The 17,388-nt window shown below is 54.1% G+C and overlaps 1 protein-coding gene across 3 annotated transcripts in view; it reads right to left on the bottom strand.

Moving 5' to 3' along the window:
- The window catches only part of TDRD7 (tudor domain containing 7), a 37,890-nt gene extending 27,553 nt beyond the window's left edge, over positions 1–10,337 (bottom strand). For 2 of the 3 annotated variants that reach the window (XM_084305424.1, XM_084305425.1), the window contains exons 1-5: positions 10,280–10,337; positions 8,161–8,387; positions 4,207–4,348; positions 3,836–4,049; positions 250–335 (exon numbers count right to left, since the gene is read on the bottom strand). In XM_084305424.1, the coding sequence (XP_084161550.1) occupies positions 250–335; positions 3,836–4,049; positions 4,207–4,348; positions 8,161–8,367 (649 nt within the window). In that variant the 5' untranslated portion in view covers positions 8,368–8,387; positions 10,280–10,337. Of the gene's footprint in view, positions 1–249; positions 336–3,835; positions 4,050–4,206; positions 4,349–5,040; positions 5,177–8,160; positions 8,388–10,279 lie in introns of those variants that run through there. The other variant, XM_084305426.1, reaches the window with a different exon arrangement.
- Between the last annotated feature and the right edge of the window lie 7,051 nt (positions 10,338–17,388).

The following is a 17,388-nucleotide window of genomic DNA, read 5'->3' as shown; positions in this document are numbered from 1 at the left end:
TACTACAAGGACTTTCCTAGAAGACAGAAACAAAGAGGCAGACAAGTGAGCACATGTTCCCTCAGCACCATGAAGTCAAAGTGAGGGTGTTCACTCACAGGACTTCATACCTTACCCATAACTGTCTTCATTCAAAAGAAGTACTGAAATGGATTATTTTTTTTTTTAAGACTATACCCAATCTAATCCCAGTAGCATGGACAAAAAACAAACAAACAAACAAAAAACTTGGTTGTTGGGCAAACTTACCATTTGAATCGACAGAAGATTTTCTGGACAAGTGAACTTGCAGCTCCTTTTGAAATCGTGGTGGGACAGTCAGTCTCTTCTCAGACCTAAGATTGAAAACAGAATTGCTTTAAATTGTTCTCATGGCTCTGAAGAGCATTCCATTTGCTCACAAGACCTATACATTAAATAATATGTAGCCCACAACCTTCCTGCTGGCCCTACGCACAAGAGCAAGCTCACATTGTCCTAACATGGAAGACAGCTTGATTAGCAATGGCAAGGCAAATCAACGTGTGGTTTCTAGCTTGCCTTACTACCCTGACCACTGGGAGGAACAAAACACACAGCAAGACAGCATTAGGAAAAAGAGAGTGTCCAGGCCCAGCAACACAGATGGCAATCTTGACATTTGACACGCTTAGCCTCATGATTTGGTCTTTCTTCTGGCTGGTGTCTCAGTCTTGCTGCTGAACAGGACTGCACTCACCTTCTTGGTTGCCATGTTAGTCTCCTGAAAGCATTAGGCTTCAGAAGCCAGCAGCACACCTAAAACACACGGGAACTCAATGCTGCTTCTACGCTGCTCAACACATTCCCCTCTGGAGAGGTCTCTGACATAAAGGATACCAACAGCATACTTGCAGGTGTTCTTCTGATCTCCCCCAGCCAGCAGCAGCTTATGCTGGGAGCACGTTCAGTGTAACAAGCTCCTGACTGCAGAGAGACCACACCAGCACTTACACTGCAAGCAAGAAGGGGTAAGAGTTGGAGAAAAGAGCTCAAGGGCCAGGACGAAGCCCTTCCCAAAGACATACATGCAAGGAAGAACAGCAGTGGAGCAATCAGGGTGGAAAACACACCAGTGCAGCCCACCACACCAGCGTGACAAGTTGCTGTGAACCCCAGGAAGCTCCAAACCACTGCAACCACCGCACATGCACTGAGCTGGCTCTGCAGATGGTCTCTGCCCACGGGGCCAGCGAGGAGACAGGCCACCTCTGGAGTCCTGGGGTAGCTCTGGAGGAAACCACCAGCCACACAGACACCAGCAGAGATTCTCCCAGCTTCATCTGGGCTGTCTAAAGGCAGGGCAGGGTCGAGTGTTATGCTGAAGTCAGTAACTACAGCAAGAGGAAGCCAAAGCTAGCACATTATGAAGGTGCCTTCACACTGACCATTAATTAGAGCAAAACCACTAATCAGAAAGAGGCTGCCTGCACCCACACCCCTTCTAGGCAGTATCTTCAAGATCTAGCTAGAACAAGTATCCCTCGCTTTTCTGATATGCTCACGAAGTGACAGAACTGCTCCGTCATCAGCTGTGGGTTGTATCTTTGACCAAAAATAGTACTTCTGTACTGGCACCAGTCCCACAGCATTAGCAGTCAGCAGAGCTACCGTTCAGCGCTGTCATCCCCAAAAGCCAGAGAGGAGAGAGCAGCAGCGCTGAGCAGCAGATGAACTGCGACCACGTTTGTGAAACTCAAGTGGGATGAGACTTGGAAGTGCAAAGGTGAAGGTCACCCACACCAAACCAGACAGACACTCACACACAGCTCCCGTGGCATACACGGAGGGACTTCCACCCTCTGGACACATCACAGGAGCTCCTGTATCTCCTGGGCACAGCCCACACCCCCTGTCGAAGCGGCAGCAGTCTCTGCTTAGGTGCCTTGTGACTGGTCATGCAGACCCTAAAAGAAAGCCAGGGTCCCTTTCTCCTGCAACTACCTCTCCATGCGTGCACTGATGCTTTACAGCCACGGGGGCAACGTGCTTGTCACCAGCATGCAGACACAGACAACACAACAGCCTGCAAGGCTTCATGCTCCCAGCAAGAGGCCTCCCAGCCACACCACGGAGAGAAGGCAGCAGCAGCCAGGCTCTTGGATGAACGCTCGGCCAGCCATGCAGCCCTGCCACATGCCTGTGCACAGCCCACGGGCTGCAGCCCGCTCCTCCAGGCAGGCACGCTGCTCCCTGCCTGCCACCTTACCTCGGCAGGGCCCACGCCGTCGAGCTCAGCACTGTCCAAAGGCCAGAGAACAGTCCCAGGAGAGGGGCCAGGCAGCAAACGCTGCCTGCTGGTCCAAGCTCGGGGGTCACCAGGCACCTCCACCGCCTGTGCCACCGCTTTCCAACACGTGGGTGACCCCCGTGGTTTGCTTTACAAGCAAAGTCTTCCTCCTGTGGGCTTGCGGGGCCACAGCAGCATGCGCAGGGCTATGCTGGCATGAGCTGAGTGCTGATAGAAAGGCAGCCTCCCCGAGCCCTCAGCAGCACCTGCAGGGAGGCCTGGGAGCACGGCAGCAAACAACCTACTGCAGCTGCCTTCAGCATCTCTCCCTCATCCCCTGTGTGTGATAGGGCAGGGAGGAGAAACTGCTGGGTTCCCTGCACCCAAGACCAAGCTGCAGCAAGCTCCAAAAGCCACGGTCACAAAAAAAATCTCCCAGCAAAACACCAGAGAGCACTGGAGAGGTGGGAGACTGACTTGGGAGCCACAAGAGAGCTGCCATCTGCTGCCTCGCTGCAGGGCTTGGCTACAAGGTGCCGAAGAGCCTGCTCAGAGCCAAGGTTTCTGGGCGTGCTGGTCACTCCTCTGCTCACTTGCAAACTGGCTGGAGACCAGCACCTCCTGGCTCCAAGCAGCTTTCCTCCCTCCTGCAATCCCCAAAGCCCACGCAAGCAACCACAGCAGCTCCGGAGGCACAAACATCCCCAGCAGCGAGGACATCAGATGTGGAGCTTGCTGCTCCTGCTTCACGCTGGAAGAATTAATCCAGTCACGTGGGCCACAACACAGCCTTATGCTAAAATGTTGTATGATCCTCTCCTCCACAGACACAACCCCCAGCAGGTGCCCATGCTAAGGAGGCCAGCACTTGGGCTCTTCCCAACAGCTAAAGGCGTCTTCTCCACAGCTACCTGGGCCAAAGCACATTTTCATTGCAGTTTCACCTCCTGAGCAGGGCAGGGACAGATGCTAGAAACGAAAGGAGAACACAGGATGTTCCCTGAAAGGAGCAGAGGGGAACATGCAGAGAGGAACATAAACGGAGCACGCAGTGTGTCAGAACAGGGCTGTAATCCACCTAGCTCCACTTCAAGCACCGCAAATCTCCGAGCTCCACAAAAATGCTTCTGTAGCCTTCCAAAGACCCACCGGGGCCGAAGCCTAACAGCCTGTGCCGTGCCACAGTGGGATTAGGCCGTCGCTCTGCCCTGGGCTGCTGACTGTCCCCGGGGCCTGCGGGGGATTAGCGGCACAATCGGGGCCACAATGGGGATGGCAAACGCTGCCCTGCACCGTCAGCGAGCAGCGCACAAAGAGAAACGATGGCCCAGCAGCTCCCTAAGCCGCCCGCGCCGCGGATGCTGGCAGGGAGTGCCAGCCCAGCAGAACGGCTCCTCCGGCTCACGGGGTGCCCCAGCTCACCCAGGCTGCTTCCAGAAAGGACACTCAGGCCACCTTTCCCCCTCCGCAGCACCCACCCACATGCCCACAGGCCTCCAGCCCGGATTCCCGCAGCACGCTGGGGACGTGGCAGCACCCACGGACCCGCCACGCGTTGCCGTGCCTCTCCCAGGCAGGCACACTGACCTGCTGACCACCGTGACGTGCCTCTGCATCGGGATCTCCTTGGGCGGGCCGCTCCCAGCGGCCGGGGGCACGGCAGACCGGGCGCTCTCCATGGTGGGCTTCACCACGCCGCACGCCACCCCTCTGCCCCGCGGCACGCGGGGAACCGGCTTCTTGCCGCCTTCTTCGGGCACGCTCAGGGACCGGGGCTGTCGCAGCATCCCTTTGGGCTTCCCTGGGGAGTTCGCAGACGCAGCTGTCAGTAGTGCTCTCCCCCACCCAGCCCAAACAGCCAGGAGCTCCCCGATGCACCTCAGGGGAAAGGATTTCTGCTTCAGCAGCTGCACGACCCCTCCAGAAAGGCAGGCCTTTCGCAGCAGCCCGGGGCTTACCTACAAGCACGACCGGAGACGTGTTCTTCAGCCTCATCTGGCAGTTCACTTGCCGACCCATCTTCTTCTTGGAACTCCTCTGCCGGGCCACCAGCTGAGCGATCTGCACGGTCTCGGGGCAAGCAACAGCATGGCAAGTCATCTGCGTGCGACAGGAAGGGGACGGGGGTGGGAACAGGCACCGAGGCCCCAGCTCACCCGCAGGCAGCAGAAGGGCTTACGGCCATTCTGTATTTGCTGGCTCAGGGGCCAGCAGACACTTTGGCAAAGGACTCAGCCTCCCTCTGCTGCCACAGCATCTCAGAGACCAAGAGCAGGCAGCTGAGGCTCTCCATCCCTTCCCCCCTCAGGCTGGGCCCTGCCTGGGACGAGCCCAGTTTGCATCCCGCTTGCTGAGGTCCCCCTGGCTGGGGACACATCCACCTGCTCTCCGCTCATCAGTCACCTGGGGGCTCTGCTCCTTCACCAGCATGTCACACGGCGCTGCCACGCTGTGCACATGCAGAGAGGGTCACCCCGTTATGGAAGGACACCAGGCTGCCCCGGTGAGGCTTCCCTTCACGAATCCACACCGACTACACCCACGTGTCCTCCTCCACATTTTCTCCAGTCATCCTTTTCCCTGATGCGAGCCTGTAGAAATGTTTCATCTTGCTCTGCATGTCCTCCACCAGATTCAGCTCCATGCTGGCTGCAGCTTTTCTTAACTGCATCCCTGTATTCCTTCCATCCCAGACAATTCTGCACCTGACTCTTAGTTTCCCTTTAATGCCAGAGCTCGGTCTAGAGCTCCCTGCTGACCCAGGCGTGCCTCCTGCAAGGTTTGTTTGATACCCTGTTTGTCAGGATGAGCTGTTGTTGGTCCAACGGGTGCATTAGGCACAGCGTATCCGAGTTCCAGCTGGCTGCAGAAGGGCAGCAGGGTGTCACTCAAGTGATTAATTCTCTGCAGTGTTTCCTACGAGTGCTGTCACTGCAGCACGCAGGTAGCCAGCAGCATGCTTCTTTCTGCCTGGGCTTCTAGCCAGCTCTCTCCAGCCATCACTTAGGTGTTGTTTTTTTTCCCCTCCTCCAGTTCCAGCTCTCCTTAGCCGATGTGATTTGAGAGCAGGAGGTTTCCAGTACCGCTGTACTACGCAATATTCCTAAACTGAAAGTGAAAGATGAAACTGGACTCCAGCATGCGATGCACACCCCCCTCACAGCAAGCATTAACAGACTGCCTGATTAACCCGCTGTGTGTACATTACAGCTGGTCTCTGTGGTTTTCTGTTAAGCCTTTGAGCATTTTAAGTCTGCAAGTTGTCAGCTTCTACCCGTTTTATCACTTTACAATGACTTCAGGGGCACGGCTTTATTGTGAGATCGCTCTAACTCCACGCTAGAGAGTGGCTTTTCCTGACAATTCAACCCAAAGCCTTCACAACTGAAAGAACAAATTCTGCCTGTGAAGAGTAGGCATGGCCATTGTAAACCATGGGCTCCCTGGGGAGCACGTGAAAGAACCTGCAAAACGAAGCAGCTCGTCAGATCCCTTCACAGAGACATGTTCAGAAGAGTGCAACGGAGCCCTCTTGTCGGAATCTTATTTGGTCTGGAGGGAATAACTTGTCTCCTCTGCTTGGGCAGGATCTGGTTGGACACCTGACAGACAGAAGCACTCACTTGTCTTTAAAGCAGCTCAGAGGCAGCCTGTTCCCTTTGAATTTGGTCACACTTTGCTACTGCTTTTAATAGGCTCACTCACAGCCACCACGACAGGTCTCTGTCACCCCAGTGAGACCACAGCCCTGCTGATGGGCGCAGACCTCAGATTGCCCCTGTGCATGCCCCACAGGCTGTCTGCAGGAGTGTGCAGGCACTTGGGAGGGGCGCTCAGTTGTGCTCATTTCCTAAAAAAAAAAAAAAAAAAAAAAGGGTGAGACTGCTCCTCACAATCCTAACAGGCACTTCCTTGTTCACGTGGACGCACAACTGCCAGCCCTGATGGACAGCGTCTCTTTTATTTCGTTCACCTCACACATTTGTCTTGTGGCTTGGTCCTCCGTTCCCTCACGTGACTGCTGGTCATCCTCACCCTCCCTCCATCATTCCTGGTTTAAAAAGGTACACAACTGAGGGCAAAAAATCCTCCCCCTTCACAAAAGACGCCCAGAACAAGGCAGTTCCCAGCCCCAGCTAGTACACAACCACCCTCTGCTCAGTGCCTGCCCCGGTCACGTTCTGAAGAGCAAACACAGGAGAGTCATAAAGCAACGTGTGGTTCAGTCTTCATGAGCAACTTCTGCCTCCCGTGTTTTCAGAGCGCTTCCTTGTAGTTGCTCCAGCCATTACCAGCACACCAACACCAAAGCGAGCCCTACTGAACTACCTCAAGAGTCCTGTTCCGTTTCTTCCTCTTTTTCTACCTCGTGAAGCTACATTTCAATCTCTCCTCACAGCTGCCCCAGGGAAGGCACCGCCTCCAGCATTACCCTAGTGTCCACAAGGCTCTCAGCAGACATCGCATTACAGGATAAGCAAGGCTCTCAGGGGACAGGGAGGATAACAGATTACACCCCGCAAGGCTGAAGTTAGAAACAGATGGCTATTAGCCCGAGCCACCATGAGGAAGCATTAAGTTGCAGCACCACAAACCATCCCAGAGGTATTTGCATTCATGTTATTGGCATAGCTGCAGCCAATGCAGACTTGGAGCAAGCAAAAGAGAACCTCAGATTTGCTTACTGGTTCCAAAAGGGCAAATTCTGACCGCTGCAAAAAGGCAGCAAGGGATCCTCTTGCTTAAGAACAGGACTGCTTTTCCAGGCACCTGCTTGAAATCCGAAGAGTTCTGGGATGCCTCTCATCACACTCCTCACAGCTAACCAGGAGGACCTAGCTCTGAGCTCACAGATGCCACCCTGACTCAGCATACGAACTTGGCCTTTATCACTGTCTCTCCAGACCTGGTGAGACCTTACAGCCATACTATTTTGTCAAACATCTGCTAGCTTGCTCTCCTCAAGCTGCCACAGATTTCAGAAACAGCTCCAACCAGCAAGAGGCTTCAAGCTCTCCTCTCTAACACGTCATCTGCAGTCTCACAGCTCATGGGTCAACCATCAAGAAGGGATGCAGAAAGGCACAGCATTGCCTTTCAACTCACAACCAGGAACTTTAGACTCGGACAAGGAGGCCTGTGGTTCTGGCAAGCTGCTTCCAAGCTGACAGGCAACACGGGCTATTGCAGCAAGGCTGAGAGATAAAGGAAAACTTCTACCACACTGATTTTCTCTGCTGAGCTCTGCTCCACCTCCTCCACGAAAACAAAGGAAAACGACAGTGGATCCGGGACATCTGCACTGACTGCTTGTCCCTCACAAACTTACTAAGCTGAGGCACATCTTAACACCTCACCTCTAAGGGCTCTTCACAGACTTGTATGGCAAGGCTTCAAAGTCCTGCAGCACTGCAACTCTTGACCAAAAAAAAGAGCACTAAGCCTCAAGCAAACACTGTCAGGCTTGTACACAATGGCACCTACAACAGTTTTGGTGTAGGAAAAAGGTGCCAGAACCGCATCCTGAAAGCATGCTCAAGACACAGGCACAAGAGTAAATGTTCTGTTCCCATGACAACCCGTTAATATCCCACCGGAGGAAAAAAATGTTGACACAGGGACCACAGCCCTATTGACAGGCAAAGTGTCTCTTCAGCCAGAACCCCTGCACAGGGCACCTTCTGCAAATAGTACTTTCTGATCCATATGCAGACTCGCAGAAGTAAGGTGCACCTGGTCTATGCCACAGATTCTACCTCTGATAGCATTAGTGTACCACACATTTTTCTCAAAAAAAAAAAAAAAAAAAAAAAAAAGACATAAGCAGAGGTAAAATGATGAACTCTGCACACTTTACAAACACAAATGCTGTTTCCAGCTTGCTGCACCTCTCATTTATGACGGATGCTTACCTCTCCCATTTTACTCCCTTCGATTCTGACCACTCCCGGGATGCTCTGCAGGTAGCCTTCCAGCGTGTTGTGTCCTAAGTGCCGGAAGGGAATCCACTCGCCAGTCAGCAGCCTGTATTCAGCCTGAAGTTCTGACAGGGGTATGCCATGCTTGTTGGAGTGAAGGACAGCTCGCAGCGTTTTCGCAACCAGGTCAGGCTCCTGCATCTTCGCCTATAACACCTCCACTACAAAAAGAGGAAAGAGAAGCATTTTAACAAACACCAGCTCACACCACAACTCGCTGTTCTACCTCCCTCCAGGTGAGTGGTCGCAAAACGGCTCGGTGACTTTGGAGACGTTGATGTATTTGTGGGGATGCTGGCAGGGTCCTGCAGGTGGATTGTGTGGTGGCACGGGCAGACGAGGGGCACAACAGAGCCCCAAAACAGCAGCCCCCATTCTCCCAGAGCACACGGGACCCCGCCAGGTGTGGTGGGGCCAAGGGCTGACCACAGAGCCGCTGTGTGGCGCGGAACAAAATGGCAGCCCCCTCACGCAAAATGGCGGCTGGGACGAGGCGGCAGCCCCCCGCCATGGGTCGGGCTGCGACCAGGGCTCCCTCCTGGCCAGGGCGGGTGGCCCCGGTCTGAAGATGGGTGCTGGGGGAGCTCCCGTCCCTCATCCGCTCCCAGATGTGGGTCCACCAGCTGCGGTTACAAAGCACCAGGGAGCTCCTTCTCCAAGATGAGCTGCTCCAGGCGCTCTCCACCAGCATCGTGGGCTAAAGCCCCTCGTGCTCACCAGCCCAGCCCACGCCTGGCCTCACCGTGATGCTGAGGGAGGAAAGTGCTTGGGCACGGCCGGTGAGCCCAACCCCAGTCAACGCCTGAGGGCAGGGCTACACAGATTAAAGCAATTTGGTCCCGACCCAAGCCAGCGAGGATAAATTCTGGGCAAGGCGGATGATGTCCTTGGTCCTAAAAGACTAGTTGTGCAGTCGGCTGGTCCCCAGGACACTTCTCCCTGTTGTTTCCCTTTTTTGGGGGAAATCACACCAACTTGAAACGGAAGAGAAATCCCAATCCTCAGCATGTTTCAGGCACTACAGTACGCATTTCAGTGCACACAGAGATACTAACACCGTGCCTGCTTTGGTGCACCCCAAGCACACGATGGATGGGGTGACTCTGAGCAAGAAAGCGCAGCATTAAGCCCAACTCCTGAGCAGCTTTACTTCACGCACACGCAGCAGCTTACTAACCCGAGCTGGCGTCTCTGTATTCCGCGTTCACATACGCTCATATTTACACACCCGTGGATCCACATAACACCACACGGGCGTACAGCACGGCGCGTGCACGTGTGCCTACCGAAGCAGTTTAATCAGCTGCTGCAAATCAGCAGGTCGCAGAAGTTTCGGTATCGCTGGCTCAACAGCACGCCTTTTCTCTTGCAGGGGGGCAGGCTGTCAGTGAAACCGCGCAGACAGACCAGCGTCTCTCCGGCAGCTCGTAAAACCTCGCAGCACCTGGTAAATGGCTGCGGCCGCACTTGGCTCTGCTCGGGGGCAGGAGGGCACCCCGAGCAGTCACCCCAGCACCTCCTGCCCTCGCAGAAACACCAGTGCTGCTGCATTTACTCACCCTGGAGCTGCCTCTACCGTAGACAACTCCACAATGCTTCCAGCTCTGCTTCAGAGCACGGATTTAGAGCACCCAGGTCACACGCACACACACACTTACACAGCTCCTGGGGGCATGGGGCTGCAGCCCCACGGTGCTCAGCCCCTCTCCTGCGAGCCCCAGCTGCACGGCCACCCTCTGGGGAGGCAGAGGAGGCGCTGGTCACCTGCCAGCAGGGCGGACCGGGAAGTCCAGCTCTCCTGGGGACGCCACGGCCGGGACAAGCGCACTGGGCACTGAGATGCCACCGACAACCTCAACAGCTCCGTGCTCAGCCCGCGGCTTCGGTGCGTGCCGCGTCCACCCGGGAGCAACAGCGAGCGTCCGGGGTCCTCCTGCTTCACCCCCTCGTTTTAACAACGCGCCCACCCCCCTGTTTCCTTCCCCAGACCTCCCCTTCACCTGCCCCAGCCCAGCCGCGCTGCCCCCGCCAGCGCCCCCCGCCGCGCCCTTACCGCCGCTCCCGCCGCCGCCGCCGCCGCCGCCACCGCGGGGCCGGGCAGAGCCGGGCGGGGGCTGCCCGTAGCGGGGCGGGGCAAGGGGGCGGGGCCTGGCTTCACCTCCTCCTTCCGGGAGGGGCGGGAGCGAAGGCGGCGCCCAATCGCCGCTCGAGGCGGATCAGCCCCCGCCCGCCCGCGGCCAACCAGCGCCCGCCCCCTCGCTGCGCCGTTGGTCGCGCCCCGCCCCCGTGAGGCGCGCGCGCGTTGCTCAGCTCTCCCCCCCACCACCCCCCTCCTCCTCCTCCTCAGGGGAGAGGAGGCGCGGCCATCTTGGGGTGCCCCGCCCCGCCCGCTCCGCCTCAGCGCCCCTTGCTCCCGGCGGCGGGGCCGTGCCCGGCTGCCAAGCGTGGTTTAAGTTAATTGACATAAACACCTCCATCTGTGAACGCTGTGAGAGTGGGGTGTCCCTCCTCGCACCTGCCACCTGCCCAAAGCAAATAAAACCACCATCCTGGCCCCGTAACCCCACATCCCACCCACAGCAACATCCCCTCCGTGTCCGCAGTAGGGCTAAGAGTTAATGGCTTCAGGTTGTGCCAGATTTAGGTTGGATATCAGGACAACTTTCTTCACGGGAAGGGTTGTGAGGCATGGGAGCAGGCTGCCCAGGGACGTGGTTGAGTCACCACCCCTGGAGGCATCCAAAAGAGATGTGGTGCTCAGGGATGTGGTTCAGTGGTGGAGTTGGCACTGCTGGGTCAGTGGTTGGACTCGGTGCTCTTAGAGGCCTTTTCCAACCTAAACAATTCGGTGATCCTGTGGAGATGTGATCTGCTCCCGAGGACAGCATTAGAGGGGACATCAGGCCAAGCTTCATGATGGCAAATCTGTGGAGGGCTGGCAAAGCCAAGCCAGAGGCTGGCCCCACAGAAGCAAGGCAGTGCCAACAGGAGCACACAATGGGGGCCGAGGATGAGATGCTGAGCCTTGCTTGTGCTCTGTACTGCACGGGAGTGTGCGTGTAAAGGGCTGCCGGTAATGGCTGCCCAAGACTTGCTGACAGCTGCCTTCTGCCACCACCACCACAGCCTCTAGAGACTGCTTCCTGTCAGTCCTGTGTTCTCTGACGAGGCTTTTCTAGATACTTCACACGTGGGAAGTTCGATGTTTAATATGGAGTTTACTTATTTGAGGCTATTTGCATCTACAAGGGATTTTGATTTAGTACTGTGATATATGGAGTAATAATTCGTGTCAAGAAGATGGTTGATGTTAATAAAGAAGGGGGAGATATGGGAGTGTGGCCATGGGGGTCGACAAGCCCCACGGTTGATGATAACATCAGACTCTTAACCATGAGGCCATGAGGAATGTAAAGAGTTTAAATGTAAACAGTTTAGAGGGAACAAAGAAGGGTCATTCAGGAGACCATGCTGTCTGGGGTTGATTCAAGGCCCGTCTGGACGCCTCCCTGGGCAGCCTGCTCTGGGGAACTGCTTTGGCAGGGGGGCTGGACCCAGTGATCTTTCGAGGTCCCTTCCAACCCCTTCAATTCTGCTTCTTCTCCAGTCATTAAGGCATGGAAGTTGCTGGGGGGTTGCTGGTTGCTGGGCAAGGTTGTTGACCAATTAAAAGTTGTTTTTGAAAAGGACTGCTGTGGGGTGAAGGGTGTAAGAGGGGAGCCTGTCCTGAAGATGAAAAGGCAACACGATATAATGAAGTTATGTCATCAGTAAAGAAGTAGAAAAAATGAATGAATAGGGACAGGCTGGCAGAACAGAGACCAGGACAGGAACAGGCACATGGATGGCCTCATGAAGATAGGTTTGGGCAGACTCAGCAAACTGCCCAAAGAAGCTTGTACAGAAAGTCGCTGCAAATGGGCGCACCGGAGCTGGGAAGAAGCTCCAGCTGAGAGAAGCGGAGCCGCGCACACAACTGCCCCTCGCTGGTCAGCAGTTGCGCGTTAGGGGGAATCGGACGTCCTTAGGAACAAAGACTGGCCTGGCAACCTTACAGCTTATTCTTCTTATTAACAATCTGACAGTTTATGAGCCTGAAACATGGGACCAAACTGAGGTCAGGGTGTGGGACTCTGCAGCTAAAATGACAAGGTGGCGGTGGGATTGCTCGGCATCTGGCGAGCAGCCTCTGAGGCCTTAAAGAGCCATGTGGGCCCACAGTCAGACACGTGCGGTTTGCCAGATAGTGAGGGAGCTGCGGGCTTGTCCACCGATACTCCTGCTTCACCAGCGGCCCCCACACCACTACAGCCATCGCAGGCCTTTGCTGTTTCACCCCCTGGTGACCTGAACATGCCTTTTGATCCAGGCTCTGTTGGCCTTGAAAAGGAGATGGAAATGTTTTCCTTCGATCCAGGAAGAATAGGATACATAAGGTCCAAAGGCCGAGTTGCTGAACAACTTAAAGCGAGACATATTGCTCCCATGACTAGCCCTGGAATTCTCCGGTGTTTGTAATCAAGAAAAGGAATGGAAAATTGAGACTTTTATATGATCCGAGAGAAATTAATGAAGTCATGGAAGATATGAGAGCACTTCAACCAGGATTACCAACTCCAACTATGCTCCTCCAGTCATGGACATTAATAGTAATAGACTTTAAGGGTTGTTTGTTAAACACTTGCCAGAATTCGGAAAACTTTGCCATGTTTCTGTTTCAATTGATACCTTTTCTGATTGTACATATGTATAGGTGTACTTGGGTTTAGTATGTAAAAGCAATGTTCTGTATGTTTAGGAAGTTCGATGTTCGCGTGTGTGTGTTTGTACAGACTCCCCGTGCACCCAGCACTGTTTACTTGCCTTTTATAAATATTACTAAATTCAGATTGAGTTGTATCTTCATTTATAACAGTACGATGATTCAGCAATCACAATATAAATTCACATTACACTTCACAGACTACTGCAATTCCAGTGTGTTGTCAAATTGCAGTGTAACTGTAAATCTCATTATTCATCTCCAGAATATGCATTTGGTCACATTACTGACTGGCCCTAATTGCAAAGAAGACATATGCGGGTTGCCACCAATTCAAGCCTGGAGTTCACTTTTTATAAGTCCTTTGTTCATTGTTTTTGAGGTATTTTGAAGTACTTGCTATTATACTTGCTAAATTGTACCCTATTATACTTGTTAAATTACTATCATAAGGCGAAGAGAGAGAATCTGTGCTGCTAAAGACAACTAACAGTCCCACAGGTGACAAGTGGGTGAGCATATTTTTTCCTTCCTCACCCTCTGGGTCTGAAGGAGTGAACTGTGCATACCTGCAGCTTGAGGCCGTAGCCACTGCAGAGCAAGGTCGTTCTTGCAGGGTGTGTATCTCAGCTCCTTGGGCTTCATGGTGCTTGTAGTGCAACTTCACCAGCTCCCAGGCAAAGGCAGAGTCACCGCAGGCAAAGTCGCTTCCTGAGAGATGACAGGGCTCTACAGAAAAGTAAAACAATAAGCTGAATACTGGCTGCAGTTACCTGTGTAATGAATAAATAAATATTGATTAGTCATAGCATCATAGCATTTAGCATTTATTACATACACAAGCCACATTATGTATCTGTATATGTATACATTATGCGTACACACAGCAGTATGCACACCCCCTAAAACTAGTGTTGCTCTGCTCTAAGTCTGCATTTCTTGAAGTCAGAGACAGCCAGTTACACAACTGGTTTTTATGGTTAGCTGATTCCAACTGTCTAAAACAAAGGCACCCTCTGGTTCCCTCTGGTATTGAGATGTGTTTGGCTGTTTTTCCAGCAATTGCGGTCAATCACTCCATTATTCTCCCTGAAGCCTCGAGGACATTCAGCCTCTCTGTATCTCCTCAGCGCATTCCTCCCCTGCCTGTGTGTGGTGGGTGATGAAGGGGTTCCTGAATCGGTCATGATCCTCTGGCTGTGGTGGGAACTGAGTGCCTCTTTGGAGCTCACCAGGTACTGGCAGCTTTTGTGAAGCTTGTCCTGATGAATGTGTGGAGATACAGCCGAGACAGGCAGCCCATTGCTGGGGACATACAGCGTCTTCTTGCCAAGGTGCACCAAGCAGCTCCTCCAGGAGCTTATCAGCTTTTTGGTCCTTGCACAGCCTGGAGGCCTACAAACATGTGTGGCTGCTGTGCTCCTGGCAAGCATGAAGGAAACCCCTCAACCTCACCAAGCCTGGCTGCTGCCACAGAGGTGGCTGCATCTCAGTGCCAGCCCTGGTCCATTTTAGACTGGTAGCCCTCAAGTCCCTGGGCATAAGGAGCTTCCCAGCACCGCGGCTGCCAAGGAGGAGGAGAACAAGCAGCCCCCTAGGTTTATTTCCACCACAGCAATACATGGTCATGGCTCCAGCACTGGGAAGGAGTCTGGGAGCAAAGCCATAGTGCTAGGGAGATGGTCAGAAAGCAGACAGGAGCAGGCAGAGGAGACAAAGAAAAGGGCAGAAGAAGAGGTCAGGACACTTGCAAGTCACAAAATAGCCAAAGAGGCTTTGAAAGTTGTGAGAGAGGCCAGCAGGTCCCAAAGCTGCAGAAAGACTTCATCGGGAGCAGCTAAAGGAACAAATGCAGGAATTGTTTGTCTGGAAGAAACAGTACTCAAACCAAGACTAGAAGCTGGGGGGTGAGGGAACACACTGATGGGTATGGGACACTCAGGGCGTGGGGTCAGGGACAGCAGACTTAGACACAAAGGGAAGGGTGAAGGAGCATCCATTGCTTTGATTCCCCAGGCAGTAAGAAAGAAAACACTTATTTCTCAGAGACTTCATTGTACTGTGCTCCTCAAAACGTCTGTGGACGGGAACAGGGCTGAACGAGGTGTGTGCAGCATGAAGCTTGTCTCTACCCTTATCAGTCCAGCCAGGCCTTTCTCTCTGTTGTGCAACCTGTTCAAAGTCCAGATAAAACGTTATGGAAAGATGGGAACAGAATCATTCTCAATGTGTTTCTTAAATGAGAAACAATCGTTTTCTGTTCTACTTTTTGGCATGTCTACACAGCTGTGACAGTGAAGGCCTGGGTGTGGAACAAAAACTTACCAACCTGTGCCCAGGTAGTGCTTTGCTGTGAGATGACCACACGATGGAGAGGTACCCAGGCAGACTGCTGAGGATTCCTGCAGCACACAAACTGGAAGGCCGGAGAAGCAGTTCAGGAAGCTGCTCGTAGATGTTTCTCAGCTCTTGGTTAGCAAGCCCTGGAGCTGGGAAGGTTTACCTTCAGCCTGACTGTGCCCTGACGGCTGGGATTGTGCAGGGTGAGCAGAAGCGGCTTCATGAGCTCCCTCGCTCTGCTCAACCCGGGCAGCATGTCTGTTTGTGTGAGTCCCCCAGCTATGCAGCGTGGTCTTGCTGCAGACCGAGCATAATGCGAGGAGCAAAGACATCCACATGTCTGCCTACAAGCTTTTAATTAACACTTGGTGAGTTCCTTGGCCCTGTGCAGGTAGCAGAGGAGCAGTGGAGCCCTGCAGGAGGCCTCATCATGTGGGTAATTTCAAGCACTTATTACACAGGCGGCTCTGTGTTTGCCCACAACTTTTAAAGGCTCGAGCCTTCCCAATAAACACACAGAAATCAATAAATGTACAACAGGTCCAGGTGGGGTTTGGCTTGTGCTGGCTGAGGCTGGCCCTGGGCCAGGCAGAGGAAGTGAAGGGACGTGTCCCTGGCAGAGCTGCATTTCTGGGCCTGACGGGCAGAGACCCAGACCAAATGACCTTCACAGCCTGGTGATCGGCTGTGCCACCACCACCACCACCACCTCATGCCAACACCACCGCCTCAGATGGGGCACTTCCACCAGCGCCTCCTCTGCCTCTTCAGGGCATGCACTGCCCTGTGGGTGTGTGCAGGTGTGTACACATATAGACGTGTACCCGAACACACACAGACTGCTCACGGAGTGGGCACACAACAGGACACAGCTGGGTGTCTTCGCCGCCCAGCACCTGAGGCAAGCCCGGCCATTTTGTGGGCGGCAGCTGCCATTTTGTCCAGTGCCACAAGGCCGCCTCCGGCACCAGGAAGTGCTGTGGTAGGAAAGCACACAGCATGTGCACACCGTGCGTGCTCGGATAGGAACATGCCTGTAACGGAGGGCATACCTGTGTAAAAATACATTTGTTTTATTTACTTATCCATAGGTGCAGTAGTTAGATACGTGTATAAACCCACATTTACGGAGAAGGACACATTGAATACGTATAAACGTGAAGGCATAGGTTTAAAGTGGATGAGATTCTTTAGCCAGAGATAATGGAATGAATAATTACATATTCATAAAAAAAGTAATTAAATAAAAGCAGAAGAGGGCCTGTGTGTAGGTGATGGCTGACGCCGAATGCCAACACTACTGGCTCTCTGTGGGGACAGCATCCCCTGCACCCCTTGCCTGGGTGAGCTGGGGCAGCGCTGGCACCCCATGAGCCGGAGGAGCCGTTCTGCTGGGCTGGCACTCCCCACACGAGCATCCGCGGCGCGGGCGGCTTAGGGAGCTGCTGGGCCGTCGTTTCTCTTTGTGCGCTGCTCGCTGACGGTGCAGGGCAGCGTTTGCCATCCCCATTGTGGCCCCGATTGTGCCACTAATCCTCCGCAGGCCCCGGGGCTGGTCAGCAGCCTGGCTGGCGCGGCCGTGAGCGGCACGGGGCAGAGCGATGGCCTAATCCCACCGTGGCACCGCTCCCTGGGGACAATGTTGGGCTCAGAGCACCTCACTTTCCAGCAAGACCCACGGGTAATGCACGCTTCAGCAGCAGGAGGCTCTTTGGGGAGCTCTGCTGTGGGAAAAGGCTCAGCTTTCTCTCTCCACCAAGCACGGCACCAACACTCAGTTTCTCCTCCAGGTGGGAACAGCAGCTGCTGGCCCGTGCTCTCCACGCTGCACATGGGGTGGCACCAGCTCTGCTCCCAGCACTGGTGATGGGTGTCCAGGATCAACAACACGTCCTGGTGCAGGGAATCGCCCCATAGGAAGGACAGGGACAGGGACAGGCACCATGGGGAAGGCAGCGTGAGGGACTATCAAAAAAAGCTGTGGAGTTGCCCAGGAGAACCTGCACCCTCATCACCTCCCTTTCTGCCTTTTTATTTCCTTCCCCAAAATGTTGGTTGTT

This window comes from Netta rufina, assembly GCF_964035555.1.
Source record: "Netta rufina genome assembly, chromosome: Z".
Lineage (NCBI taxonomy): Eukaryota > Metazoa > Chordata > Aves > Anseriformes > Anatidae > Netta > Netta rufina.
Note: the sequence above shows the minus strand (reverse complement) of the source record. Positions and strands in the feature narration are given on the sequence as shown.